The sequence below is a fragment of the Gossypium arboreum genome, chromosome 11 (genome assembly GCF_025698485.1).
Source record: "Gossypium arboreum isolate Shixiya-1 chromosome 11, ASM2569848v2, whole genome shotgun sequence".
Lineage (NCBI taxonomy): Eukaryota > Viridiplantae > Streptophyta > Magnoliopsida > Malvales > Malvaceae > Gossypium > Gossypium arboreum.
Genome location: NC_069080.1, coordinates 131,352,758 through 131,376,280, shown reverse-complemented (window position 1 = coordinate 131,376,280; position 23,523 = coordinate 131,352,758). Strand labels below are relative to the sequence as shown.

The 23,523-nt window shown below is 31.4% G+C and overlaps 3 protein-coding genes and 1 long non-coding RNA gene across 5 annotated transcripts; 2 read left to right on the top strand and 2 right to left on the bottom strand.

Moving 5' to 3' along the window:
* The first annotated feature begins 372 nt into the window (after positions 1–372).
* On the top strand, positions 373–8,039 carry LOC108465141 (ubiquitin carboxyl-terminal hydrolase 15-like). Of its 2 annotated transcripts, none has more exons than XM_017765456.2 (16): positions 373–582; positions 1,548–1,767; positions 2,103–2,529; positions 3,279–3,428; positions 3,516–3,720; positions 3,805–4,261; positions 4,343–4,491; positions 4,615–4,703; positions 5,190–5,275; positions 5,382–5,544; positions 5,694–5,817; positions 5,890–6,047; positions 6,131–6,215; positions 6,469–6,681; positions 6,888–6,949; positions 7,263–8,039. In XM_017765456.2, exons 3-16 carry the CDS (start codon positions 2,243–2,245, stop codon positions 7,921–7,923), a joined length of 2,889 nt encoding a protein of 962 aa, XP_017620945.1. In that variant the 5' UTR covers positions 373–582; positions 1,548–1,767; positions 2,103–2,242; the 3' UTR covers positions 7,924–8,039. The 2 variants fall into 2 exon arrangements, with proteins under 2 accessions (XP_017620945.1, XP_017620943.1); XM_017765454.2 differs by having other exon boundaries at positions 374–582; positions 4,340–4,491.
* Positions 8,040–10,242: 2,203 nt separating this feature from the next.
* LOC108465142 (rust resistance kinase Lr10-like) lies at positions 10,243–14,061 on the bottom strand. The gene is made up of 4 exons (XM_017765457.2): positions 13,322–14,061; positions 11,983–12,092; positions 11,551–11,580; positions 10,243–11,463 (listed from the first exon to the last, which is right to left on the bottom strand). The coding sequence occupies exons 1-4, from the start codon at positions 14,059–14,061 to the stop codon at positions 10,295–10,297; spliced, it is 2,049 nt and encodes a 682-aa protein (XP_017620946.1). The 3' UTR covers positions 10,243–10,294.
* Positions 13,643–14,208, top strand: LOC128283482 (uncharacterized). Its single transcript, XR_008273839.1, has 2 exons — positions 13,643–13,777; positions 13,868–14,208. It is a non-coding gene; the product is annotated as an uncharacterized LOC128283482 (long non-coding RNA).
* A 1,684-nt stretch (positions 14,209–15,892) lies between these two features.
* On the bottom strand, positions 15,893–22,653 carry LOC108465140 (rust resistance kinase Lr10-like). Its single transcript, XM_017765452.2, has 7 exons — positions 21,884–22,653; positions 21,096–21,125; positions 19,341–21,001; positions 19,190–19,266; positions 18,967–19,017; positions 16,802–16,829; positions 15,893–16,683 (listed from the first exon to the last, which is right to left on the bottom strand). The coding sequence occupies exons 1-3, from the start codon at positions 21,888–21,890 to the stop codon at positions 19,842–19,844; spliced, it is 1,197 nt and encodes a 398-aa protein (XP_017620941.1). The 5' UTR covers positions 21,891–22,653; the 3' UTR covers positions 15,893–16,683; positions 16,802–16,829; positions 18,967–19,017; positions 19,190–19,266; positions 19,341–19,841.
* Positions 22,654–23,523: the final 870 nt, after the last annotated feature.

The window sequence follows — 23,523 nt, the reverse complement described above, 5'->3', positions numbered from 1 at the left end:
AGTTTAAGAAAGTTTCTTTTTAGGGATTTGGTTTGAAAATTAAAAAATTTAAATAAAATTGAAATAGAGATTGATGGGCCGGCCCAACGACTCCACTACTCACAAAATCCCCACGTGGTTGACCTGTAGTCAAAATGTTTGTACAAAAACACAATTATTCCATTCCATTTATTTTAAAAAAGAAAACCCCATCTCTAAAATTCCTTATTCCACAAATCCAACGGCTGAAAATGAATCATTGTGATTTCATCACCAGATCCCTAATCCCCACACACGGTAACAAAGAGTGGTCCCCACCTATTCAACAAATGGACATCTGCCACGTTTCTTACGGAGTTAAAAGTAAATTTCTTTGGGTCTGAGTGGAGCAGACTATAAAATTTTTTTGACAAAATCTAAAAAAGCGGTAAGAGGATAAGAGAGAAAGAGACAAAAGCTGTTGTCTTTACCATTTGAAGACTCAAAGAATTTTATTTTCTTTTATTTTTTTGAAGTAAATTAGGAAAAAAGAAGCTTAGAACAAGAAAGAAAATCATTGTTTGCTGGGTTTTTTCTTTCTTCAACTTGCATGAGACACAACAGGTATGAAAGATTCAAGCTTTGCTCAACTTTGCTATGATTTCATTTTAAGTTGTACTTTGTTTTGTTCATTAGCTTCTTTTTTTTCCTGGGTTTTTGAATCTGAGATTGTAAAAATGCTTGGTTTCATTTGAGTTTGCCATTTTGTTGATGAAAAGTTGGTTTTTTTTTTTTTCCTTTTTGGCTGGAGATTTATTTATTTTTTAAATGCTTGATTTAGTGGGTGTTTTTTTTTGGGCATGCTTAGATGTATTAATAGGTATTTCAAAATGGGGCAAACTTTATTTTATCTTGTGTGCTAGATTCATGTAACTCTAGCTAAAATGCTGGTGCTTTGGAGGAGTATATATATGTATTTATATATTTCAATGGCTTAACTTGGTGTGCCTGATTAGAGTAACTATAGTTGAAACGTTTGCTGTATTTGGGAAGTGGGATCTTTTTCCTAGACGTGTTTATTAGTGGAATGATGGTTGAATAACGATGGCAAAGCTTATTGATTGGTCATTTGTTGTATTCAAAAGAAACTTTCAATTATTCCAAGGCCCTTGTGAATCACAAGATATTGTAAAGATGGTTCTCTTTGCTCAGTATTGCCCCGTTTCGTTTATGTTTGTTGCTCTTTCTAAAGGCATGCATTGCAGCTTATATCATTGATCAATTAGAACTGCTTCTATTACAATGAATGTTCTGGAAAATTAATCAGGTACTGGTAAAATGATTGTGGCTTTTCTGGGAAATTTCAGAGGTAGACATATTTAAGGTGTTTAGTTTTTTTAACGGATTTAATGCATTGCCACGGGGCACAGATAATATAAATTTATAAATTGACAGAGAAATAAAATATAAAAAGGATGGAAATGAGGGTGACTTATCTTCATATGGTTGTAGAGTCATGCACGGTATTCACAGTTGAACCCAATTTAGATTTTTTGTTGTCTTGAGTTTTATTTTCTATGCTCTGGTAGGTTTAAATACTAAGTAAGCAAAGGTTTACCCCAACTTGAAGCATCCTCTGAGGACCAATCTCTTTCACCACCATATACGTAGTTTTGATTGTGCTGCAGACACCAGACAGGAGATGTTCGATGCAGATTGGAAGTCAAATGCCACTTTTTCATCTTGAGAACTAGTTGCTGCTGGATATCTAGCTTAGTACTGAATTTGCTTTGCTGATATTAAGCTCAGGTACCCACGTGATACTCATATTTGGACATGAATTTGGGGGGGGGGGGTATGATCCTCTAAATACACAGAAAAACTTAGAAAGAAAGTAAAACATACTTGTGCTGGAGACATATTCGATACTCACACCTGAACTTTTTCTTATATTCTACCTAAAGTCTTGAAAGAAGCAATCTGCTTTCGTTTTTTTGCCAAAACTGTTGCAGAATAGACAAACCAGAATGTCAAGCTACTCTCTTTATGCGTTAGTGAAAATATTGATTATAACTCCTTATTGATCGTGAAATATTTAGTACATCAATCTTATGGCATTACCTAATGACTTGAAGTTTTGATAGGGTGAAGTGGCATAGCATGATTCTTGTGTTGTAATTTAAGTTGCTGGTGCGGATGTTTGTTCCACTGGACTTATGTAGCATTTTAAGGATATCTTCCGGATAGTGAAGCCTGTATTGGATATGAGAATGCTTGTGGAGACATGCTCGAGCCAAGGGAAGCTGATATACCTGCGTTGTTTCTGGTCTTGGTGGTGCTTCCTCTTGTTGCTTACTTCTTACTCGGGAAATGGAGTGAGGCTTCAAAGAAACAAGAACAGATAAGTTTACTTGCTCAGCTTGCTGCTGAAGAAGCTCTTAGAGCTGAAACAATGGCTGCTGCCAGTGTTATTCTGCTTGTTCCTTCTTCAAAGAATGGATTACATGCTTGTGCCTGGTGCTTTGGTCCTGCGACAACTCGCTGCTCGAGATGCAAGGCTGTCAAATATTGGTATATCCTATCCCTTAGCTGCTGCAATGTATTATTGTTGATGTTGAATGTTTTTAAAATATGGGATTAATGCTAATAGCAGCATTTCGGAATGAAAATCCACGACTAGGCTAGATTTCATCAATGATAAAATGTTCTTCTTGTTACGGGTTGATTATTTTGAACAAAGCATTATGGGTTGATTTATTTATTATTGATTTGATTGTTGAAAGTTTTTTGGATGCAATAGGTTGTTAGGGGTTGAACCTTGATCATCGGAACTAAAGTCTAGCACTCTACTGACAAACCACTTGATTGTTGAAACTTTGCGAAAATTTCTTGTTGATTTAATTTCTTCCCCAATTCATTCTACTTTCCATGAGCATTTTATTCTGGCTTTCTTCGGAGACTTGCTTGGTTTCCTGCTCTTCCTAAACATTCTTTTGTCATTTTGGATTAATAACCTGGCCTATTATTAGTGCTCCATAAACGAGGCGAGTGGAGATAAGGGGAAAAGAAGGGAGGGAAGAGTTCCAGAAGATGACATTGAAGTCTTAATAAAATAAACATGTAATAATATATGTTAGGAACAACCATCTGTTGAAATCTTTTGCTCTTTGCTGCCCAACTGTATGTCATAATAGATTGCTGGATTTTCTGCAAGTTCTCATCAAGTTGATCTCTCACTTTTTCCATGTATAGAACCTTGACCTTTATTACATCCCTTTCATCACGATATTTCTCAATTTTAAACGGACGATTTTATGCAGTTCTGGGAGGTGCCAGATTATTCATTGGAGGCAAGTACATAAGCAAGAGTGCCTGCAGTTAGAGAGTACAAGCTCAAGTTCATCTCCCAGTGTTGCCTCGTTTGGAGAATCTGCACTACTCGGTGACAACGTGAATTCACAGTTCTTTGGGTACATTAATAAGCAGGCTATCATCAAAACAGCACCTTTAGATCATACGAATATTTGTCCATTAACCACTGTTGTATTTGCTAACAGGGATTGTTCTATGGTTGATTCCTCTCAAGTCCGTCTGGCTGATATGAGAAGTACAGAGAAGAGAATTCCTCGTAAATCCAACAAAGACATGTTGCAAAGAGAGGATGCAACTATATTTGATTCTTGTGAGGAAACCTCAAGGACTAGAGCTAGTAGTTCGGCATCTAATAATATTTCTTCAAAAGAGGCTTTTATAAGGCATAAGGTTCTTTCATTATTCTTTTTACCTAGAACATTTTATCTTTTATTTAATAATATGTAGTTTAGTAACATTGAACTACTGCTGCAGTTGAGAACTAGTGGATTTGTTGAATCAGAAGAGGGTATGTTAAGGCCACAAAATGCCAATGGCTCAACTATGCATCCTCGGAGACAAAATGCAAGTACGGTCATGCATGAGAATCATAAACATCAAAGCCAATGCGGAAATAAGTCTGAACCAAAAAGCAACTATAAATTGTTCTGCCCACCATATTCTGCAAAAGATGGTCTGGGTGCATGTGAAGCTGAAAATGCCTTATTCCAGAGTTCAGAGAATTTAGTCAATCGGGAAAATGGTTATAGTGGTGAATCAGTAGAATTAGACTGTTCTGGGATGACAGCCGTGAAGGAATGCACAAAAGCTAGAAGTTCGGTGCATTCCTTAGGACCCAAAATCTCTAAATCACCTAAATTAGCAGCGAAAGTGCCCGGAGAACAATTATGTCCGGAAATGGGGAGGAAGGGACAAATTCCAAATGAATTAAGTAATATTTTGGCACTTCTTTCTTGATATTTAAGCCTTTTTTAATGTAATTTTTCATAGTTTTACGATTTTCATGCAGAAGTTTCGGGAATGACGGGTGCCATTCCAGCACAAGGAACCAATGGGGCAGCTAGCAGCGGAATTATGGAGATGATGGGTTTAAAGAAGTCAACAAAGCCTGCCAGGAGCAGTTTTTCTGCGCTTTGTGGCGAGAGACGGAAGAAAATAAAGGTCAGTTTCATGCTTTGTTTATGTTTATATATGATCAATATCTATTGCATCATTTTAGTTTCATTTGGCTCTTGAATTGTGAAAGGAAAACTCTGACTATGATCCGTTATTGTGCTGTCTCAGATGCTGTTTCCTTATGAAGAATTTGTAAAATTTTTCCAGTGTGAAGCCTTTGACTTATCACCGAGGGGACTTCTAAATATAGGGAACAGGTATCAATGTTATTGCTTTATGGTCCTATTTTCTACCATATTTGCGATATTACTTGGAGTATGGTCTTCATTTTTCTTGAAAGCATCCATGCTTGGCACATATATGGACATGATTTTGGAGACTTCAAATACATGTTTTGTAGGACCATCAATTACATGTAAAAAAAGATACCCATGTTGGACACATCCCTCATATAACACACTCACCTGAGTCCGAGTAACATGACGTGTAGGATATATATGTTCCTATTAACAAAAAGAAAGAAATAATGATGATTGACTTATAGTTTAAGCATGCTATACTTGTTCTTGAATGTTAATTAAAAAGTATATCTAGTTCATTATCTAAACTTCACGATTCAGTAGTTCTACTTGTAATCCGGGGATGCGTGTTTTGGAGTTTCCTTAAATGGATGACTTGTTTGTATGTACATAAAATAATAAGAGCTAATGTTTTATGGATTGATTGTTGTTTTTATTTTGCAGTTGTTATGCCAATGCTGTTCTGCAGTGTTTAACCTTCACAAAGCCTCTCAGCATCTATCTGCTGCGTCAATCACATTCAAGAGCCTGTACTTTCTTTTAAAAAAATTTTATGTTCACTTGTTTGTTATTTGTACATGAGAATGATGTCACTGTTTGACCACATGCATAGCATAACTTTTTAATTCATTGTAGGTTATGGGAAAGATTGGTGTCTTATGTGTGAGCTTGAACAACTTGTGATGTTGTTAAGAGAGAGTGGGGGTCCCTTGTCTTCTAGTAGGATCCTTTCGCACATCCGAAGTATTAATTGTCAGATGGGTGATGGAAGCCAGGAAGATGCACATGAGTTCTTGAGGTTTACATGATTCAATAGCCGATATCCCCTCAAACCCCTCATTATGTGTCGAGATTTTTGAGTTTTGCTTCATGTTTTTACTTGTTTATCATGAGAATGAAAATTTCATTTCCTTGGCTCTCTGAAAGTTCATTTCTTGTCCGTTTCAGACTCCTGGTTGCTTCAATGCAATCCATATGCTTGGAGAGATTAGGTGGGGAACACAAGGTTGACCCGAGGTTGCAAGAGACGACATATATACAACATACTTTTGGTGGGCGTCTTCGATCAAAGGTGTTTATAGTTACTTTACTTTGTTAACCTTTTATATCACACAATATGTATGATCAATCTCCATGTAATCAGGTAAAATGTCTACGATGTTTTCATGAGTCGGAAAGACATGAAAACATTATGGATCTTACTTTAGAGATATATGGTTGGGTTGAATCATTGGAAGATGCACTAACTCAGTTTACGACACCCGAAGATTTGGATGGCGAAAACATGTACCGGTGTGGAAGGTGTGAAAACCTTATTTTATTATGTTATTGAAAATTCCTTTGTTAGACTAGATCTGAATTTTTCTGGTTTATCGGCTCTGCAGGTGTGCCGGTTATGTTCGGGCTCGTAAGCAGTTGTGCATAGATGAGGCTCCTAATATACTGACAATTGTCTTAAAGCGGTTTCAGGTATAATTCCGCTCTACACCATACCAACTCCTCTATTAATGTCATGTTATAAGTGCTATAGCATATCCCAGTACTCGCTATGTTGCTCCGACTTTTCATTTTTCTTGAAATATCCGTATGGTTATGGGAATATGACCTTCCAAGTCCCGCATTACTGTCTCCGTAACTGTTGTCTTGAAGTATTTGCTAAAACTGCTTTTTGGTTTGTTCGTTATTTGATGATCATTTTTTGATATGGCTGTTGCTTAATCAGGAGGGAAAATATGGGAAAATAAACAAGTGTATCACTTTCCCCGACATGCTCGACATGGTTCCTTTTATGACTGGAACAGGTGACATCCCCCCACTTTACATGCTTTATGCTGTCGTGGTGCATTTGGATACCCTGAATGCATCTTTTTCCGGACATTATGTGTCATATGTAAAAGATTTGCGAGGCAACTGGTTCAGGATAGATGATACAGAGGTATAAAAGATAGCCAGTGATTGTTTATTCGAACTATAGCTTTCGTTCTGTTATTCCCTGAACATTTGTCAGCATGTTGTATATTTCATGAGTTAACACAATTGTTTGCATATTTTTTAAATATGTAAGTTCTAACTGTTTTGTCTGGATTCTTTTCCATTGCAACCGTATTGAAATACGGTTTTGATTCTCTTTTTCATTTACAGGTACGTCCAGTCTCAATGAGCCAGGTGATGTCTGAGGGCGCATACATCTTATTTTACATGAGGTAGACACCTATCTTCCTTTCCGTGTTTTCTCCCTTATTTTTGTTCTCTTTTCCCTTTCTCGATTTTCTAGCCATGTAGCCGGCTAGATTTTGTCGATATTGCCTTACAATGTTATTTCTTAGCAATTTCTTGCATCTTAATTATCACCAATCTTCTATGTGGGTAACATATAAGTTATGTAATGTTGTGGCTTTAAATGTTGAAACTCGAGTCAGTTTTGTTGCTATAATATCTTTGTCGTGTTGAATCTTACTTTTGGTTTCTGTATTGATGCTCTTTTCTATCTCTTGAAATTATATAATTCTTCCAAAGGTCATGTCCTCGTATTCAAAGAGAATTCACTGAAAAGAGCATACGGAAGCAAGTTCCTACTAGGCACCTTGTATCAAAAACGGAGGAGCCTTCACGAGCAGCACAAAGTAAATCTGGCAGCTGCTCTGTTGGCCCCAAGTCAGATTTCAGTCCCAGAACTGCTGCCAGTTGTTACAACCGCAATGGTAATGACATTCTTAGGCAGAGCACAAATGGTAACATTCCTGAACCTATTAACATGGAGTTCTCGGATGCTACATCAAGTGATTGGTCCCTTTTCACAAGCTCAGACGAGGCATCTTTCACAACGGAGAGTGCTAGAGACTCATTCAGTACCGTAGATTATGCCGATGCAAGCAATGGAGATACGTTCTCAATCTTCAATAACTTATCAACACCGGAATCCTCCTCGTACAACACGGTTTCTTGTAGAATGTTTTCTACTAGTAGACCCTATACTCGATTTGCGTTAGAGGAGACAGGTTATGTTTACGATTCGTACTCATCTATGCAACCCGAGTTTAGGTTTCACGAGAACCTGGAACAGGTTAGTGATTCGTTGTCGGAATTTTCTTTAGCTAGTGACTATGGCTTGTTTGTAAAATATGGGAACAACCCGAAAAATAGTCTTGATAGAACTGCTAATTATGAACCCTACTAGTTCATGGAAATTCCTACTGATAATTGTTTTACTCCATTTTTGGCTTCAATGCTTTGTTGATCACATCAAAAGATGCAAAGTAAAGGAATATTGAAAATGTTTGTTTTCTTTTGAAAGATTGAATAGGGCAAGCACTTCTCTTGGGCTCTTTTTTGTGTTATTTCTTGCCATGTTACTCCGACTCTCGAATATTGGGTACGGCTATGCATTGTCTATGGAAATATTTATTTTTTTTTTATAGAAAAAATCACATTTGAGTTAATTTTAATTTGAAAACATAAAATAAAATTCTAAATTTTAAGAGATTAAATTAATTAATTAATTTTAATATCATAATATCAATTTAGTTATATTATTTAGGATAATTTTTAATAATTTATTTAATTGATTTTGATGTTTTAAAATTTAAAATTTTAATATAAAAAAAGTAAAACTTTCAGTCGGAGTAAATAAGTATATATTGACAAATTTTTAATATATTATTATATTTTTATTGCTTTTTACTTTAATCTAGTGTAATTTTTACCTTGATCAATATTTAAAAAAATATTTTTTATAATTAAAATGAAAATATTTAAAAGTTGGGTGACCAAGATGTAAAAGTAAATATAATATGGCGTGTATACTCAACTATTGTTGGATGTCTAATGTTTGAGTAATTAAAATGAAAATACCCTAAGATCGATAACTAAATCGTAAGAATTTCATCTTAGGTGATGAAAATAAAAATAAAACGTCTTAAAAATTAGATGACTAATTAAATAGTTTACTCTAATATTTTGTATATTTCTGTAAATATAAAACAGTACAAAAACTATAATAAATTATATAACTTAATAAGATTTAATTTATTTTTTAAAAATTATTTTTTGAACAATTTTATTATAAGTTTTGATCATATCTCGCTCTTTTAAATACAATACTAAAACTAGATATAATTTTTTTAATTTATAAATAAAAGATAATGCACTTTAATATATTCAAATCTACGACTTTTTATATTAATAATAATATTCATGCATTTACAATGTAAACATATTTTAAGTAAAATTAAATTTGACGGTGTCTTATATTTTAGGTATTTTCATAATGAAACGTAGCGCTTTGAAAATGGAAGGCAATGTGAATGTGAGCACAGTAGTCGCAATTGAGTGTCTTCTTCCCTTTTAATTATTTTCCTCTCCTAAAGTCTTCTCCTTTGGAAAAAGAAGCCAATGTGACTTTTTTCCTTTTTTTTTTTTTTTTAAATATAGTTACACACATGTCTAAGTTGAAAACATTATCAAGTTGAAATAGTTTTATATGAGAAAAGTCCTCCAATTTATTAATTACTAATAATCCTTAATTTTTAAATATTTTTTTAAAAGTATTTTTTATACGATATCGAGGTAACATGCTTTGAATCAATAATAAATAAGTGTACGAGAGAGTTGAGATAAAAATATTAGTATTATATTAATTATGTCTTTTCATCAATTTGGTAATCAATTTAAATATTAAATGTCAATTCAAATTAGATTTATTAGGTCAGTTATTCGAATAAATCCAAAAACTTGCTCATAACTTGAGAGGAATATTAGAGTAAAAGGAGCTTGGATAAAAAATTGGTCCCGTTTAAAATATGAGTTAAGTTAAAGGCCTAATATTCAAAACTTGAGTTTAATTCATTTTGAAGTTTATAATATCTTTTAAATATTATGTAATTTATATAATGTTAAATTTTTATGTTTAGAAAATTAATAAAAGAAAGAAATAGCATGATAATAATTATATTAAAAAATATATATAATATGGGTGTGCTGAACAAATTTGGTTATTCATTTATAAATATGAATGAATGGTTTGATCATATTTAAAATGTGTAAATCAAATTGTAAACATATGTACCTACGCCATAAACAATTTGGATATGATAAGTTAAAAACATATATTGTCAATAAAATATAGGAAGGTTATTTTTAAAAAATCCATCAAATTCAAGTTATTTATGCAATAGGTGCATGTATTTACAATTATAATCTAGTCTATGTATTTTAAATATATTTTAGATCGAATGATTAGTTTATAAAATTAACTGATTGATACGATATTAATATTTTAATAACTCAATTAAAATGTTTTAACATTAGGGATCAATCTAAAATATAGATCATAGTTCAAGCTCATTTGATCCTATTAACCCTTGATCAATCTACTCATATTTTTTTTAATCTTTAATTGGAAAAAACACGCTTAAGTGCGTTTAAATCTACACCCTCTTAATCATTGTAACAATAATGATACTAATTAAATTAAGACTCGATATACGAGATAAGACGCTTGTATAAATATAATCGGATCTAATATATTGCAATAATTAAAATTTGATTGGTTACATAATATTTAAGCTAGATTCATTTGAAGAAGGCAACCTAGATGTCCCTGTAGTTGAAGTACCATGTGATTGATCTTCGGTTGAATTGGTTGAATTATTATAGAATTGATCTTTAGAAGATACTTCAAAAGGAAGTTGAAAAGGTCTTGGAGGTATTTCGAGAAGTGTGACATCAGTTTCAAACATCTCCAAGACTTTGCTCATTGAAGGACGTTCGCTTGGCTTGATTTGTATGCACCATGAAGCTGTGATCACCATCTTTTTCACAATAATCTTTTCATCATCTGTTACATCTTCCAAATCTATATCCTCTCCTCGATGATATCGGTCGTAAATCCATGATGGGAAGTATGTTTGACTTGTTTGTTCGACAAATGCATTCATATTCTTCCTCCTTCCAACAATTTCCATTAATAACATTCCAAAACTATAAACATCGGCTTTATACGAGATGCCTCCGAGGTTTTTGTAGATCAATTCAGGAGCAATGTATCCAATTGTACCTCGTGCTGCAGTTAGTGATACAATGCTATCATTTACAGAATATAGTTTAGCAAGACCAAAATCTGAAACTTTAGGTGTAAAGTTCTCATCTAAAAGAATATTATGTGGCTTGATATCAAAATGTAAAATCTGAATATCACATCCTCGATGCAAGTATTCTATCCCTCGAGCAATCCCATGTGCAATGTCGAACATTTTTTGCCAACTTAAAGTGATTCTATCATCTCTGCCAAATACAATTCTATCTAGAGATCCATTCGGCATAAAATCATAAACAAGCGCTTGTTTTGTTCCCTCCACACAAAATCCAATAAGTTTTGCCACATTAACATGATGAATCCTTCCGAGTGTAGCAACTTCACTAATGAAATCTTGTCCATTACCTTTTACATTACCCAACAATTTTATCGCCACGAGATGATTGCTACGAAGCTTCCCTTTAAACACCGAGCCATAACCCCCCTCACCTAGCTTATCTTTGAAATCTCTCGTCATTTTCTTCACTTCATAATAAGAGTATCTTATAGGCATTAAATTATTTTGACTTTGAAGAAACTCCAAAATTGTATCATCAGCGGATAAATGTCTCCTTCGGAATTTGATCGTAACAACCACAATCATGATGAAAATCCCGACCAACATTCTTAATAGAATCACTCCCCCTTTTTCCAGAAAAGAAAAATACATTAATCTATATCTTAGAAAATATTTAAATTTTTTTCAATTTATATCTATATTTAAAAACATACCTGTTATTCCGATACACATAATATATGTTCCTACAAAAAAATCGTATAATTATAGTACATAAACAAAAGTATTGTATATCATTGTATTAAAAATAATTATTGAAGAATAATGTACCCTCAAATTTTGTCCCTTGACTCTGAAAAGAAAAGAACTTACGAATATTTATTATTATCTAAACAAGCGAAACCATGCTATCACGCAAAACTCTTCAATGGTCATGGTCTCGTATGTTGAGTTATCGAGAGGCAATTCTAAATTATCTTTAAGAGTCAGTGACAAAACTTAGAGAGTGCATCAATCTCGTTCTTCGGTACAATAACATTTAAAGACGATAATACATTAACATGATGCTCGAACAATAATTTAATAACAATGAATTATAAAGATAAAAAAAAAAAAAAGTAATACATAAAGAGATGGAGAAAGCTTACTATCAGTTTCAGGTGGAAAACCATTGAAAGCGGACATAAGAGGGCGATGGATAATGTAATATGTAAAGCTGTTCAGGTAGTCTATTAGGGCGTCTCGACCCTTCGCCAATCTAGAAAATATAGAAGTAGAAGATAATTTAGGGATAAATTATGGATTAGAGACTTAAATAACGAATTAGCAAAATAATATTCATTTTTGTCTTAAATAATGATAAATAAAAGTTAATAAAAATGCATCCATACTTGTAATAATTTTGATGTTTCATTATAATTTTTTTGCAATAGAAGCCTTTTACCATGAGTTTTAAATGATATGATTCAACTCAACCTATTTAGATTATATAATTGATTTTAAAAAAAATTAAGTTGATTCGTCTTGAATTTTTATTTGATAATAATTTTTATTTAAATTTATTTATAAAATATATATAAATAATAATATAAAATAAGTTATAATAATTCAAATTCATAAGTCAACTAGGGTAACTAACCCGAGTTAAGCCGGATTTGGATAAAGATTTTTTTGCACTTCGAGTTGGCCCGGTTCAAATCTAATTGAAATAAAAAAATTTTAAATTAAAACTTAATTAAAAATATATAAAATAGCAACTACAAAAAATATATTTTTAATATTTTATTAATTTTTATTAATAAAATGGATTTTTTGGGTGGGTCAGACCAATCCAAAAACAGTTTGAGCTTAAAAATATGGGCAATGTACTTTTATTTTTCTTGCACAATTGACAAGCTTGTGAACTAATTTTAACAAATAAAAAATATAAAAAATTTACGTTAAAAGAAATGGATAAGGGAGGAAAATGGAGAGACAGAAGAGAATGAAAAATAAAGAAAAAAAGAAAGTTAAAAGAATATAAAAAAATTAAATTATTCAAAATAAAAAAATATAGAGATTGATTGTATAAATTAATTTAAATTTTTGTTTGAAATAATAATTTAACGTGTCACGACAAACTTACCATTACACCATTAAAGGTAATTATCGATCAATGATTAAAATGTTACAATCAATAACGTAAGAAATTAAAACGTAATATTTCAAATTTAAATAATTAAAATGAAAGCGAAGGTAAACAAAATAAGTAATTGTTTCATATTTTTATAATATATATTTGTTTTATTTTTGTATATTAAATTTATATCACATAAATTTTAGTTTATATATATAAACTTTAAAAAATGTACTTTTCCAAAAATCTTAAAAACTTGAGTGGTTGCTTTTAAAATTCGTATAACAAATTTAATAGATGGGTTATTATTTTTGTAATTATTTTTTATAATTGAGTGACAGCAGGAAAAAGAGAAGTTTAAAATGTCTTACATTTGAGTAAATGAAAGCTTGACTGAGCAGAGATCTTGGCCCTGTGGATTGGACCAGGTCAATTCGAACCCCATTGATAGCTTTTCGTAGACTTCCGCAGTAGAAAGGGCTGTGATATTCTTCTTAACCTTAATCGGAATCCAATCGGCGACGACTGTGCAGGACTGATCGAAATCGCGAGGTAAAGTGGTGTCCCGATCTAAGAAATAAAAGAAGGAACCCGTCGGAAACGAATCTGACGACCTATTCCGGCACCGGTCGGCATCGACATAGATCGATGAATTTACCGGCGATGTGCAATTCACAATATACAATAATCTATATCGGTCCCTAAGTTTTTCATCGTCAATGAGCCATGCCGGGAAGAGAAGCTTCTCACAAAAGAAAAAATCTTCGTCGAATCGACCTGTCGGTGGAAGAGAGCAATTATCGGTGACCTGATTTTGATACGAAACTGTAAGTGTTGAATTTTCGTAAAAGATTTCATGGACTTGGAATTTATTATATCGCCTGAAGAACGTGGGTTTGTTGTTATCGGCTTCGCAGTCGAGTTCGAAGCGGCGGTCGCCGCACTCCGGCGGCTGAGTTTTTAAGCGAAAAGGGTGGCTGATGTTAACGTTTCCACACTGAGTAACGCCGCAGCGCTTGGTCAGGGTCCTGGAGATGGAAGATTGGGGACATAGAAACAGAAGGAAGATGAGGATGAGGCTTGATAATGGAGGTAATTCTAGTTTCAGCATTGTGAAAAAATGTGATAGAATTTTGTTAACAAAATATATCTATTTTTTATTGGTTTTATATGGTTTGGACTTTGGAGTATGCCAAAGTTTCAAACTATTATTAATATCAGTGGAAGTCCACGCGTAATATAATTATAAAAGTTATAATTTCGTCCTTAAATTATTAATTATTTAAAATTTTTTATTTAAGTGATTCGGTTGTTAATTTTTTTATATATATATAAAAAAGTCCCGTCAACGAGTTTTAAGTAACGATTTAATAATCAATATGGTGGGTCGATAGTCATCGATAAGTAAAAAAATATACCTTAGATCTAGGTCAGTCTGACGATTAATGTTGAGATTAGAGAAATAAGCTATTTAAATTTTTGATTCACGGATTCATGATATCTAAAGTTATTTTATAAAAAAAACTAAATTGTAGAAGAAAAGGGGAAAGAGAGCTTTTAATTGGTGCAGACAGTGCAAAAAAAGAAAATTATATAACATCAATTTTAATAGTCCAGTGACTTAAATGCAAAAATTTGAAGAGTTCAATGACTAAATTATAAGTGAACAAAACAAAAATTTATTTATAATTTAATAACGAACGATGTAGTTTACCCTAAAATTAATTAATAGGCTTTTACTCCTATAGTTCAATTATTATTTTGATATTTAAATTATTTTTTTATCAGTTTAGAATTTTTATTAATTTGGTTACCATACTTTCATTTTGTATATCCATTATCCATCTATACATTTTATGTTAAAAAATTAAATCAACTAATGACAGATTATCATGGGTCAACGAAAGTAAAACAATTTATGTTTAAAAATATAATTTTTTAAATAAATAATTAAAAATCCAAAAATGTTATATCGTTTTTTATGTATATTAAAAAATTATTATTATGTTGACTAGATTTTATAAAGTTTAATAATTAATTAATATAAAATAAATTTATATAATTTAGTAAATATACTATATTAGTTAATTGAATAAATTACATTCAATTATCATTTTAAAAAAATTAAAATTATATATTATTATATTTTAATTTCATAATCATATTATTAGCGAAACATTACAAAATTTTTAAAAATAAAAAATATTTAAATATAAATTAGTTAATACATATAATAAATCGTACATCGCACCGGTAAAAAAACTAGTTAGATTTATAAAAAAAAATTATCATAGTTTGGGATGTTTGGTGCAATGAACACCCAGTAAGTTTAAAGGTACGTTTGGTTCACTATAATGGAATAGAATTATAATTGAATAGAGTTGTAATGGAATAGAACTGTAATGAAATAGAGCTGTAATCAGTAATTCAACTGTTTGGTTGAATGGGATGAAATAGAAATGTAATAGTATTCTTGTGTTTTGTTGAATGGAATAATGTTATAATAGAATAAAAAAACTAAAATTACCGAATACCCTTAGTAGAATTTTTTTAGGTAAATGATTATTGTTATTATTATTAAATTTTAATAAGATTATTATTAAAAATAATTTAATAAAAATAATAAATAATTTAATCATATTTTAACATAATTATTACTAAATATAATTTAATAAAATATTATATAATTTAATAAAATTTTTAATATAATTATTATTATATGAATTAAAAATCATAATATATAATACTATAAAATAATATATAATCTATTTTATTATTTTTAAAGCGCACTACATAATGTGATAAAATATCATTAGTGAAACAAATAATTTGATTATTCTACAATAAAAATAAAATATAAGAAATAATAAATAACTTGAGAATTATATTTCACATCCAAACATAATATTCATATATTAACAAAAATGACATGATTTCATTAGTTTATATGTCATAATCCATATGTTATAAAATTTGACAACCTCAAAAAGTTACAACATTGTAATGACATTTTATCATGTCATTATACCATCCAAATATTACAAACACAAAAAGTTATCAAAATATCATCAACAGAATCATGATATTTAATGGTTAGCAAGAAATCTTTTGACCCATTCCAATCGTATAGAAGAAGGTAAACTAAAGAAAATAAGCATTTGCGTTGGATGATCTGGAATTTTGATCAATGCGCGATAGAGCTCATCATCAGTTAAACCTTCTACTTCATATAATGTTGGATATAATTTTAGAGCACTTTCTTGAATGGTCATTTCTAACTTTTGTTGAATTAGCACCTCGGAGGCAATACTCCGAATGATTTCAACACCAACGGTCTTGATCTTTTCCGCCAATAAAATGGCAGCATCATTAAATGAAATAGAAGAAATATGATCACTTGCATCAAAAATCCTTTTTTTCTTCTTTGAAAATGTAGAATCACCTTGGTTTATAGCTGGTTGCTGTTGTGTGCCTGAAAGATCCACGTCATCCAAAGAAACATCAGCTTCGCATCCATGGAAATCGTTTATTTCTTCATGAGTATTTGTAGTAGCTACATCCTCAGCATCTATTTCTTCAATAATATCAACGGCAATTTGAGCATCTTTCCCAGTGGCACCTAATGTAAGTAAGAACCAACTCGCAACTGTACATAATTGCAACCATATTGTCAATGCAAGACCAATTCTTTTACGCCTCACACCTTGTACTATTAAAGGCAGACGAGCCATTACTGCAAGATATTAAAGTGTTACATATCTTCAAATCATAGTAAAAAGGTCACATTTCTTCAATACTAATTTCAATAAAAGTAAAACAAAATCAAAGAATTTAATTTCTAAAGAACTTACAGTGGTTCAGTGAATACAAGAAGCTCAACTGTGGGTGGAAGAAGCAATCAAGCAAGCGAAATAAGAATTAATAGAAAGTGATCAAAATATATATGACTTATCCAACAAGAAAATTCATGTTCAAACTTTAAAAATAGCATTATTGAGAAGGACAACTATGAACTCGAATATAAATCGTTCATAAATAATCAAAACCTAACATACTAACACAATTTTATAGAAACAGAAAACAGAAGTGTTTCTTTCCCATGTGGATTAAGCATATAATGTAATGCATGTCAATTTCAATTGCAATGTCAAAGTCAAAGGCTATATATCTATGAATAGAAAAATAACAGTCCAAATCCAATTAAATAACTATCATAGACCCAAAAATATAAGAAAAGAAATGTCTTTAATTATGAACATCTTTATCTAATTTTTAATCACAGTTACTTTTAGAACCAACTCAATTTTTAGTAATATATTGGAACTTCCATAAAGTTTGCTGGTTTAGGGTCTATTGCTCTTTTTTTTTTTTCATTAAAATTTAAAAAAAAGAAGCTAACTCAATAATTATTTACAACTAAATCTTCTTCATTCATTTATAAATATAAATAATTGTAAGCTTTGTTCTCTTTTGGAATTATATTAGTAATCATTGATGGGTTCTTAAATGTAAATAGGCTGTCTTTTGTGGGTGCTTTCGGACTAGTGGACCACACTTAAAACTTCGTGTCAAAGTGTAAAAGAAGACATTAAATTAATGGGTATAATTAATGATTGAAAAACTATTATACATTTTAAATTATTTAATAGTTAATTGCACCAAAATACCCTAAAGTTTAAAACGTTTCAATTACATCCCTATACTATCGAGGTTATAATTTTTTTCAATTACAAACATCTTCATCAGTTTTATAATCTAAGAACAATATCAAAAGTGATATTTAGATAAAAATCTTCAAATAATGATAGACTCCAAAATTCAAACTTGATTCAAATATATGAGATATAAATTCACTTTCAAATCTTCCAATTATTTGTTTATTTGCTTACTTTTATATAAATATAAAAATTCCTGATATCACTTTCAACCGGAACAAGATTAAGATTGATCTTAAATTGTTTAAGATTCTTCAAGGGATGCAATTTTATCCCAACACTCTCCGTCCACAAGTGCTCATTTAACAATATAATCTGCTCATATTGTTTAAGATTCATTTAACACTATGCTCATTTAACAATAAAATCTTAATTTTATATTTCACCCTACTGTGGAAAAACAAATGATCAAAATGAAACCTATACAGATTCTATTCTTAAACAAACGAGACAGAGCATAGTGTGGGAAATTCATTTTAATTTCAAAGAAAGAATAGATACAGGATGATACATACAACACTTTTGACATGATTTTAATTTCATTTAGTAACTCAACAGCCCAAGCTCAGCCAGTTAAGAGAAAGAGGAACCAACCAGGCAATCCAAAAATGGACAAGAATTTTTTTTAATAATAACTGAATATGGATCATTCTACCACTTCAAAAATAAAATAATTAGTTCAAATTTTAAGTTTTTGTAGCAACACTTACCAAAATATTTTAACCAGATTGGTTATGGAACATATCTTAAGCGAAAACGAAAAGGAACTATCATTTAGTTTCGAATTCTCGGTGAAAACTTGGTCATCGACTCATGGCAGAATCAAAATGTAAACTTGACATGCAGTATAGAAGAGAGGGAAAAAGGAACAAAAATCGGTAGAAGTATGCATCTATAGTTGAAATAACAAAATATAAGTGGTTTAGCTAGTTATAACACATCAAACCACTAAAAGGAACCTAAGCTCATCATCTAATAGGTTCCCCATGTATCACGACAACCCTTATAGACTGTATCCTGCTCTCACTGTCCTTTAAACATTTCCTTTGTGACTCCAAGTTGTCTATGCCTATGACCTTATAGACTCCAACATGTATTATTTATTGAATTCCTTTAAGAGGTCTCTTAATCGGTTTATGTATGCCAAGCCATATACTAGGAGATTATGGTACAGAAAAAAAAAAAAGGAAGCCAACAGATCAGAATCATCGTGTTCACACAACAGATAGAAATTTTCAATTTTCAGCCAAAAAGAAGAATATATAATGAGCTATTCTAAGACTCAAGCTAAAGAAACTTACTTTATCCTTAGGAATTTTGCAGGAATTTGAGGAAAGGGTGCCTCTCCTACCCTAAAAGCATTGACATTTAAGTTTATTAGCAAGACAAAATAATCTTAAAATACCAAAAGCTTGAGAATTTTTTTAATACCAAAAGGTTTTTAATAAAGGTTGTAAAGTAATCCTTTATGTTGAAAGATCAAAAACAGATAATCCAGAAATGGACAAGAATGAAGGGACATGCCTGGGCTTGGAAACGCCGATTTTTTTACCGGTTTTAGTGAGAACGAGAACGTCAAGATACTCTACCTCTTCAAGGCTCTGCCATTGTTTCTTTCGATGAATCAGTAAGGAAGATGATATGAAGAAAGCAGAAGCAAAAATGTTTACCTGACCTTGGATGAAGAGGATGAATGCCGGAGTCGAAGGGTACGTGAAATGGCTGCCGATTGAGATTGTTTTTGAGGTGAAATTTTGGTTAGGGTAGAATAGGGTTCTTCATGAATAGCTAAACGGTGAAGATGGAACAGAATAGAAATCCCCAAAAGTCTCTGCTTAAGCCTGGCTTAAGCCTGGCATGAATAGGCAGGTAATAGGCATGTAATGGCTTAGCCATTCCCTTCAACCAAACATGCCCTAATTGTTTTTAATAAGATAACATCATTTATATGTTTTTATATTATTTAAAATGAAAATTTTTATTTTATTTTTCTAAAAACAGTACTTAAAATAAGATTTTGTAATTATTAATACAACAATTTTTTTATAAATATATAACATTTTAAATACAATTATAATATACAAACATATCATAAAGAATATTAGAGCTCGAAATAAAAGAAAAAAAAACCAAATTAAACCAACCATGGTCAATGAATCATATATGAAAAGGTAGGTTACACTATACTTACACTAATTTCATTTGAAGAATAGAGTAAATAAGATGTCTCATCAGTTGAACTATCATGGGGTTGATCTTTTGTTGAAGCATAGGATTGAGTAGCCGTTGGTACTTCAAAGGGAAGTTGAAAAGGTTTCGGAGGCATTTGGAGGAGCTCGACATCCGTTTCAAACATCTCCAAGACTTTGCTCATCGAAGGACGATCGTTAGGTATTACTTGTACACACCAAGAAGCTATTATCACCATCTTCTTCACGATAATATTTTCGTCATCCGTAACATCTCCCAAATCTACATCTTCTCCATGATAATATCGATCGTAAATCCATGACGGGAAGTATTTTTGGCTTTCGTGTTCGGCAGATGTGTTCATATTCTTCCTTTTTCCTATCATTTCCATTAATAACATTCCAAAGCTATAAACATCGGCTTTATATGAGATGCCTCCGAGGTTTTTGTAGACCAATTCAGGAGCAATGTAACCTATCGTACCTCGTGCTGCTGTTAGAGATACAATGCTATAATCTACAGAAAACCGTTTAGCAAGACCGAAATCTGCAACTTTTGGTGTAAAGTTCTCATCTAAAAGAATATTGTGCGGCTTGATATCAAAATGTAAAATCTGCATATCACATCCTTGATGTAAGTAGTCGAGTCCTCGAGCCACCCCAAGCGCAACATCAAACATCTTTTTCCAACTTAAGTCAATCTTATTTTCTTTTGCGAATATAATCCGATCTAGAGATCCATTCGGCATAAAATCATAAACGAGAGCTTGTTTTGATCCCTCAACACAAAATCCAGTAAGTTTCGCCACATTAACATGATGAATCCTCCCGATCGTAGCAACTTCATTGATGAAATCCTGGCCATTACCTTTCGCCTTCCCCAATAACTTTATTGCTACAAAATAACCACTACGAAGCTTTCCTTTAAACACCGAACCATAACCACCTTCGCCTAATTTATCCTTAAAACCATTACTCATTTTCTCTATTTCGCGATAAGAATACCTTATCGGCATCAAATCTTTTTGACGTTCAAGAAACTCTTCGATCGTATCATCCGCACATAAATGTCTTCTTCTCCATTTGTAAATAACAAGTCCAATCAAGCAAATTATCCCGGGCAAAGTCCTTGCTAAGATAAATCCTCCTTTAAAAAGAAAATTAAATTTCAACATATTAGTATTTTTAAAATATCTAATAAACTCTTTAAATATTCATTTTAGCTAAAATTTAAAGCTTACCTGTTATTTGAAGACATAAAATATAAGTACCTAAAAAACAATAAAAGTAAGAAATAATAATTAATTGAATATAAGGGAAAAATAAAAGAAAAAATTACAAATAATAAGGAAGTTTTAGAAATTAACCATACTTTTAGGTGCATAATATGAATCATGGGCAATATTCCAAGTCTCCTAAACTGAAAAATATTTGTAAATAATTAAGAGAAAATATACCTCATTTTAAATTAAAATGATAAATATATATTTATAAAAATAATAAAAACTATACATCTTTCTCTTGTTACTATTCACAAATTTAAAATTTAATCTTTATATTTTTTCAAGAATTTTAAGTTTAATTGTTAATACTATAAAATTTATCAAGTATAACATTTTAAAATAAAAATATTTACTTGATAATAATAGAATTAAAAATGAGGTAGTAATCAAGGGCGTAGCTAGGAGCGGGCAGGCCCTAGCCCTCTTAAGATGAAAAAGTTTTCATTTACGCCCTTTAAAATTTTTAAAATTTTAAATTAATCAATTAAAGTAAAATTACACTTTTAACTTCTTAAAAATGATAAAATTTGATTTAATTTTTAAAAATTATAAAGATATAAACTATTAAAAAAGTCTATGGCTTCACCCTCTAACAAAATAATTTTAATAATCGGACCTAAATTTTGAAATCTGAAAATAGAAAAACCAAATTACTAAAAATAAAAGTATATTAAATTTACAAAGAATATAACCAGACAATTATAATGAAGTATCAATATTAATTTTTTTTTTTATATTGAACTTACAGGGCATGGATAGGACTGGCCTGCTGCGACTCGGAACCGAAGCTCCAAGACAATTCGAACCCCGGCTTTAACAGCTTCTCGTAGATGTCCGAAGTAGAGAAGCCACTTATATTCTGAACCATAACAGGAACCGTAGCTTCGATTCTGCAAGACTCGTCGAAATCTCGAGGCGAAGTTCGTTCACCCAGAAAATAAACGTATGAATCTGGTGGCGGATCGGAACCGGAAGAGTTAACGGGGCAGCGTGAGGCATCAATATACAAAGATGATTTAATCGCCTTTGTGCAGTTCACTACATACATGAGACTCAATGGGAAAACCCAAGAATACGGCATTTTATCCCAGAACAATAAGGAGCCGCGAGGAAGGGAGCAATCATCCACAGCGAGGTTTGGGTCAATAGCTCGGATCGTAGAGTATTCGTACCAGATCGTTTGGACGTAGAATCTGCCATGGTTTAAGAATAAAACGGTGCGGTTGTTGCTGTCGCAGTCGAGTTCGAATCGAGGTTCGCCGCAGTTGGGAGGTTGGGTTGGTAATCGAAAAGGGTAGCTGATTGTGACATTTCCACAAACAGTTGAGTTGCAATATTTGTTTCTGGTTTTGGCTACACAAAGTTCCGGGAATTGAAGTAAAACAACAATAGCGGCCACGAGGGCATGGGTTGGAAGCTGTGGTTTGGGTTTTGGCATGGCAGAATCTTATTATTAAGAGATTAGATGGGCAACAATCACGTTATATTTCATAATTTTTTAGGTTAAATTATAAAATTAGTCCCTATATTTTTTTGAGCAATTTAATTTATTTTTCTTTTACGTTAAAAGAGACGGAGAATGGAGGAAAATAGAGGGAGAAGTAGAAGAGAATGAAAAAAAGAAAAAAAAAAGAAAGTTAAAAGAATAGAAAAGAAAAAATTAAATTGCTTAAAACGATATGGGGATCAATTGTTTAATTTAACCTAAATTCTTTGTTGGAAATGATGATTTAACGTACACGTCGGGTTCTTTATTACAATTAATGGCGATTAACGGATCGATGGCTAAAATGTTACAACATGTTAACGTAAGTGACTAATACATAACATTTCAAACATAAATGACTAAAATATAACTTAAAGGAAACAATGGTGACTATTTTAACAATTTATCCTATTTTTTAAAGTTTTAAGAACAAATTTCTAGTTCACAATATCAAATTCAAATTCTGAAATTGTATGTTTAGAGAATCATTTAGTAATTGCAAATTGGTATAATTATTTATAATTATATATCTGTGAAATTTTGGTAATTATTATTATTAGTTATTTAAGTTTTAAAATATTTTTATACAATAATAATTAAATTTAGAACATATATTGTCGTAACCATTTTTTGAAAATAACGGAATCGACTTGGATTTTAAAAATAAAAGAACGGAGTCGCCACCAATCCTTTTTGACGAGGTGCGATCGGATCACCTCATAAAAGTGGTTGTTTTAATAAATAGTTTGATTTATTTAAACAACAATTTTGGTCTACATAAATCAAGAAAACAGTTCGGAGTCGGTTACGCTCGAGGAAGGATTAGCACCTCGATCGCCCCAAAATTGGTACCTAGTTGATTAATTAGTGTCTTAGTGTCGAAAAATAAAAAAAACTTGA

Excerpts from the sequence above, each read along its gene's own strand:
- LOC108465141 (XM_017765454.2), top strand. The coding sequence starts at position 2,243 with ATGCTCGAGCCAAGGGAAGCTGATATACCTGCGTTGTTTCTGGTCTTG. Across the intron at positions 2,530-3,278 it reads TGCAAGGCTGTCAAATATTG|TTCTGGGAGGTGCCAGATTA; the intron begins GTATATCCTATC and ends GATTTTATGCAG. Across the intron at positions 6,216-6,468 it reads TTGTCTTAAAGCGGTTTCAG|GAGGGAAAATATGGGAAAAT; the intron begins GTATAATTCCGC and ends TTGCTTAATCAG.
- LOC108465142 (XM_017765457.2), bottom strand. The coding sequence starts at position 14,061 with ATGCTGAAACTAGAATTACCTCCATTATCAAGCCTCATCCTCATCTTC. Across the intron at positions 11,581-11,982 it reads TTTTCCACCTGAAACTGATA|GAACATATATTATGTGTATC; the intron begins GTAAGCTTTCTC and ends ATTTTTTTGTAG. Across the intron at positions 11,464-11,550 it reads TATGTGTATCGGAATAACAG|GGGGAGTGATTCTATTAAGA; the intron begins GTATGTTTTTAA and ends TTCTGGAAAAAG.
- LOC108465140 (XM_017765452.2), bottom strand. Across the intron at positions 21,002-21,095 it reads TTTATGTCTTCAAATAACAG|GAGGATTTATCTTAGCAAGG; the intron begins GTAAGCTTTAAA and ends TTCTTTTTAAAG.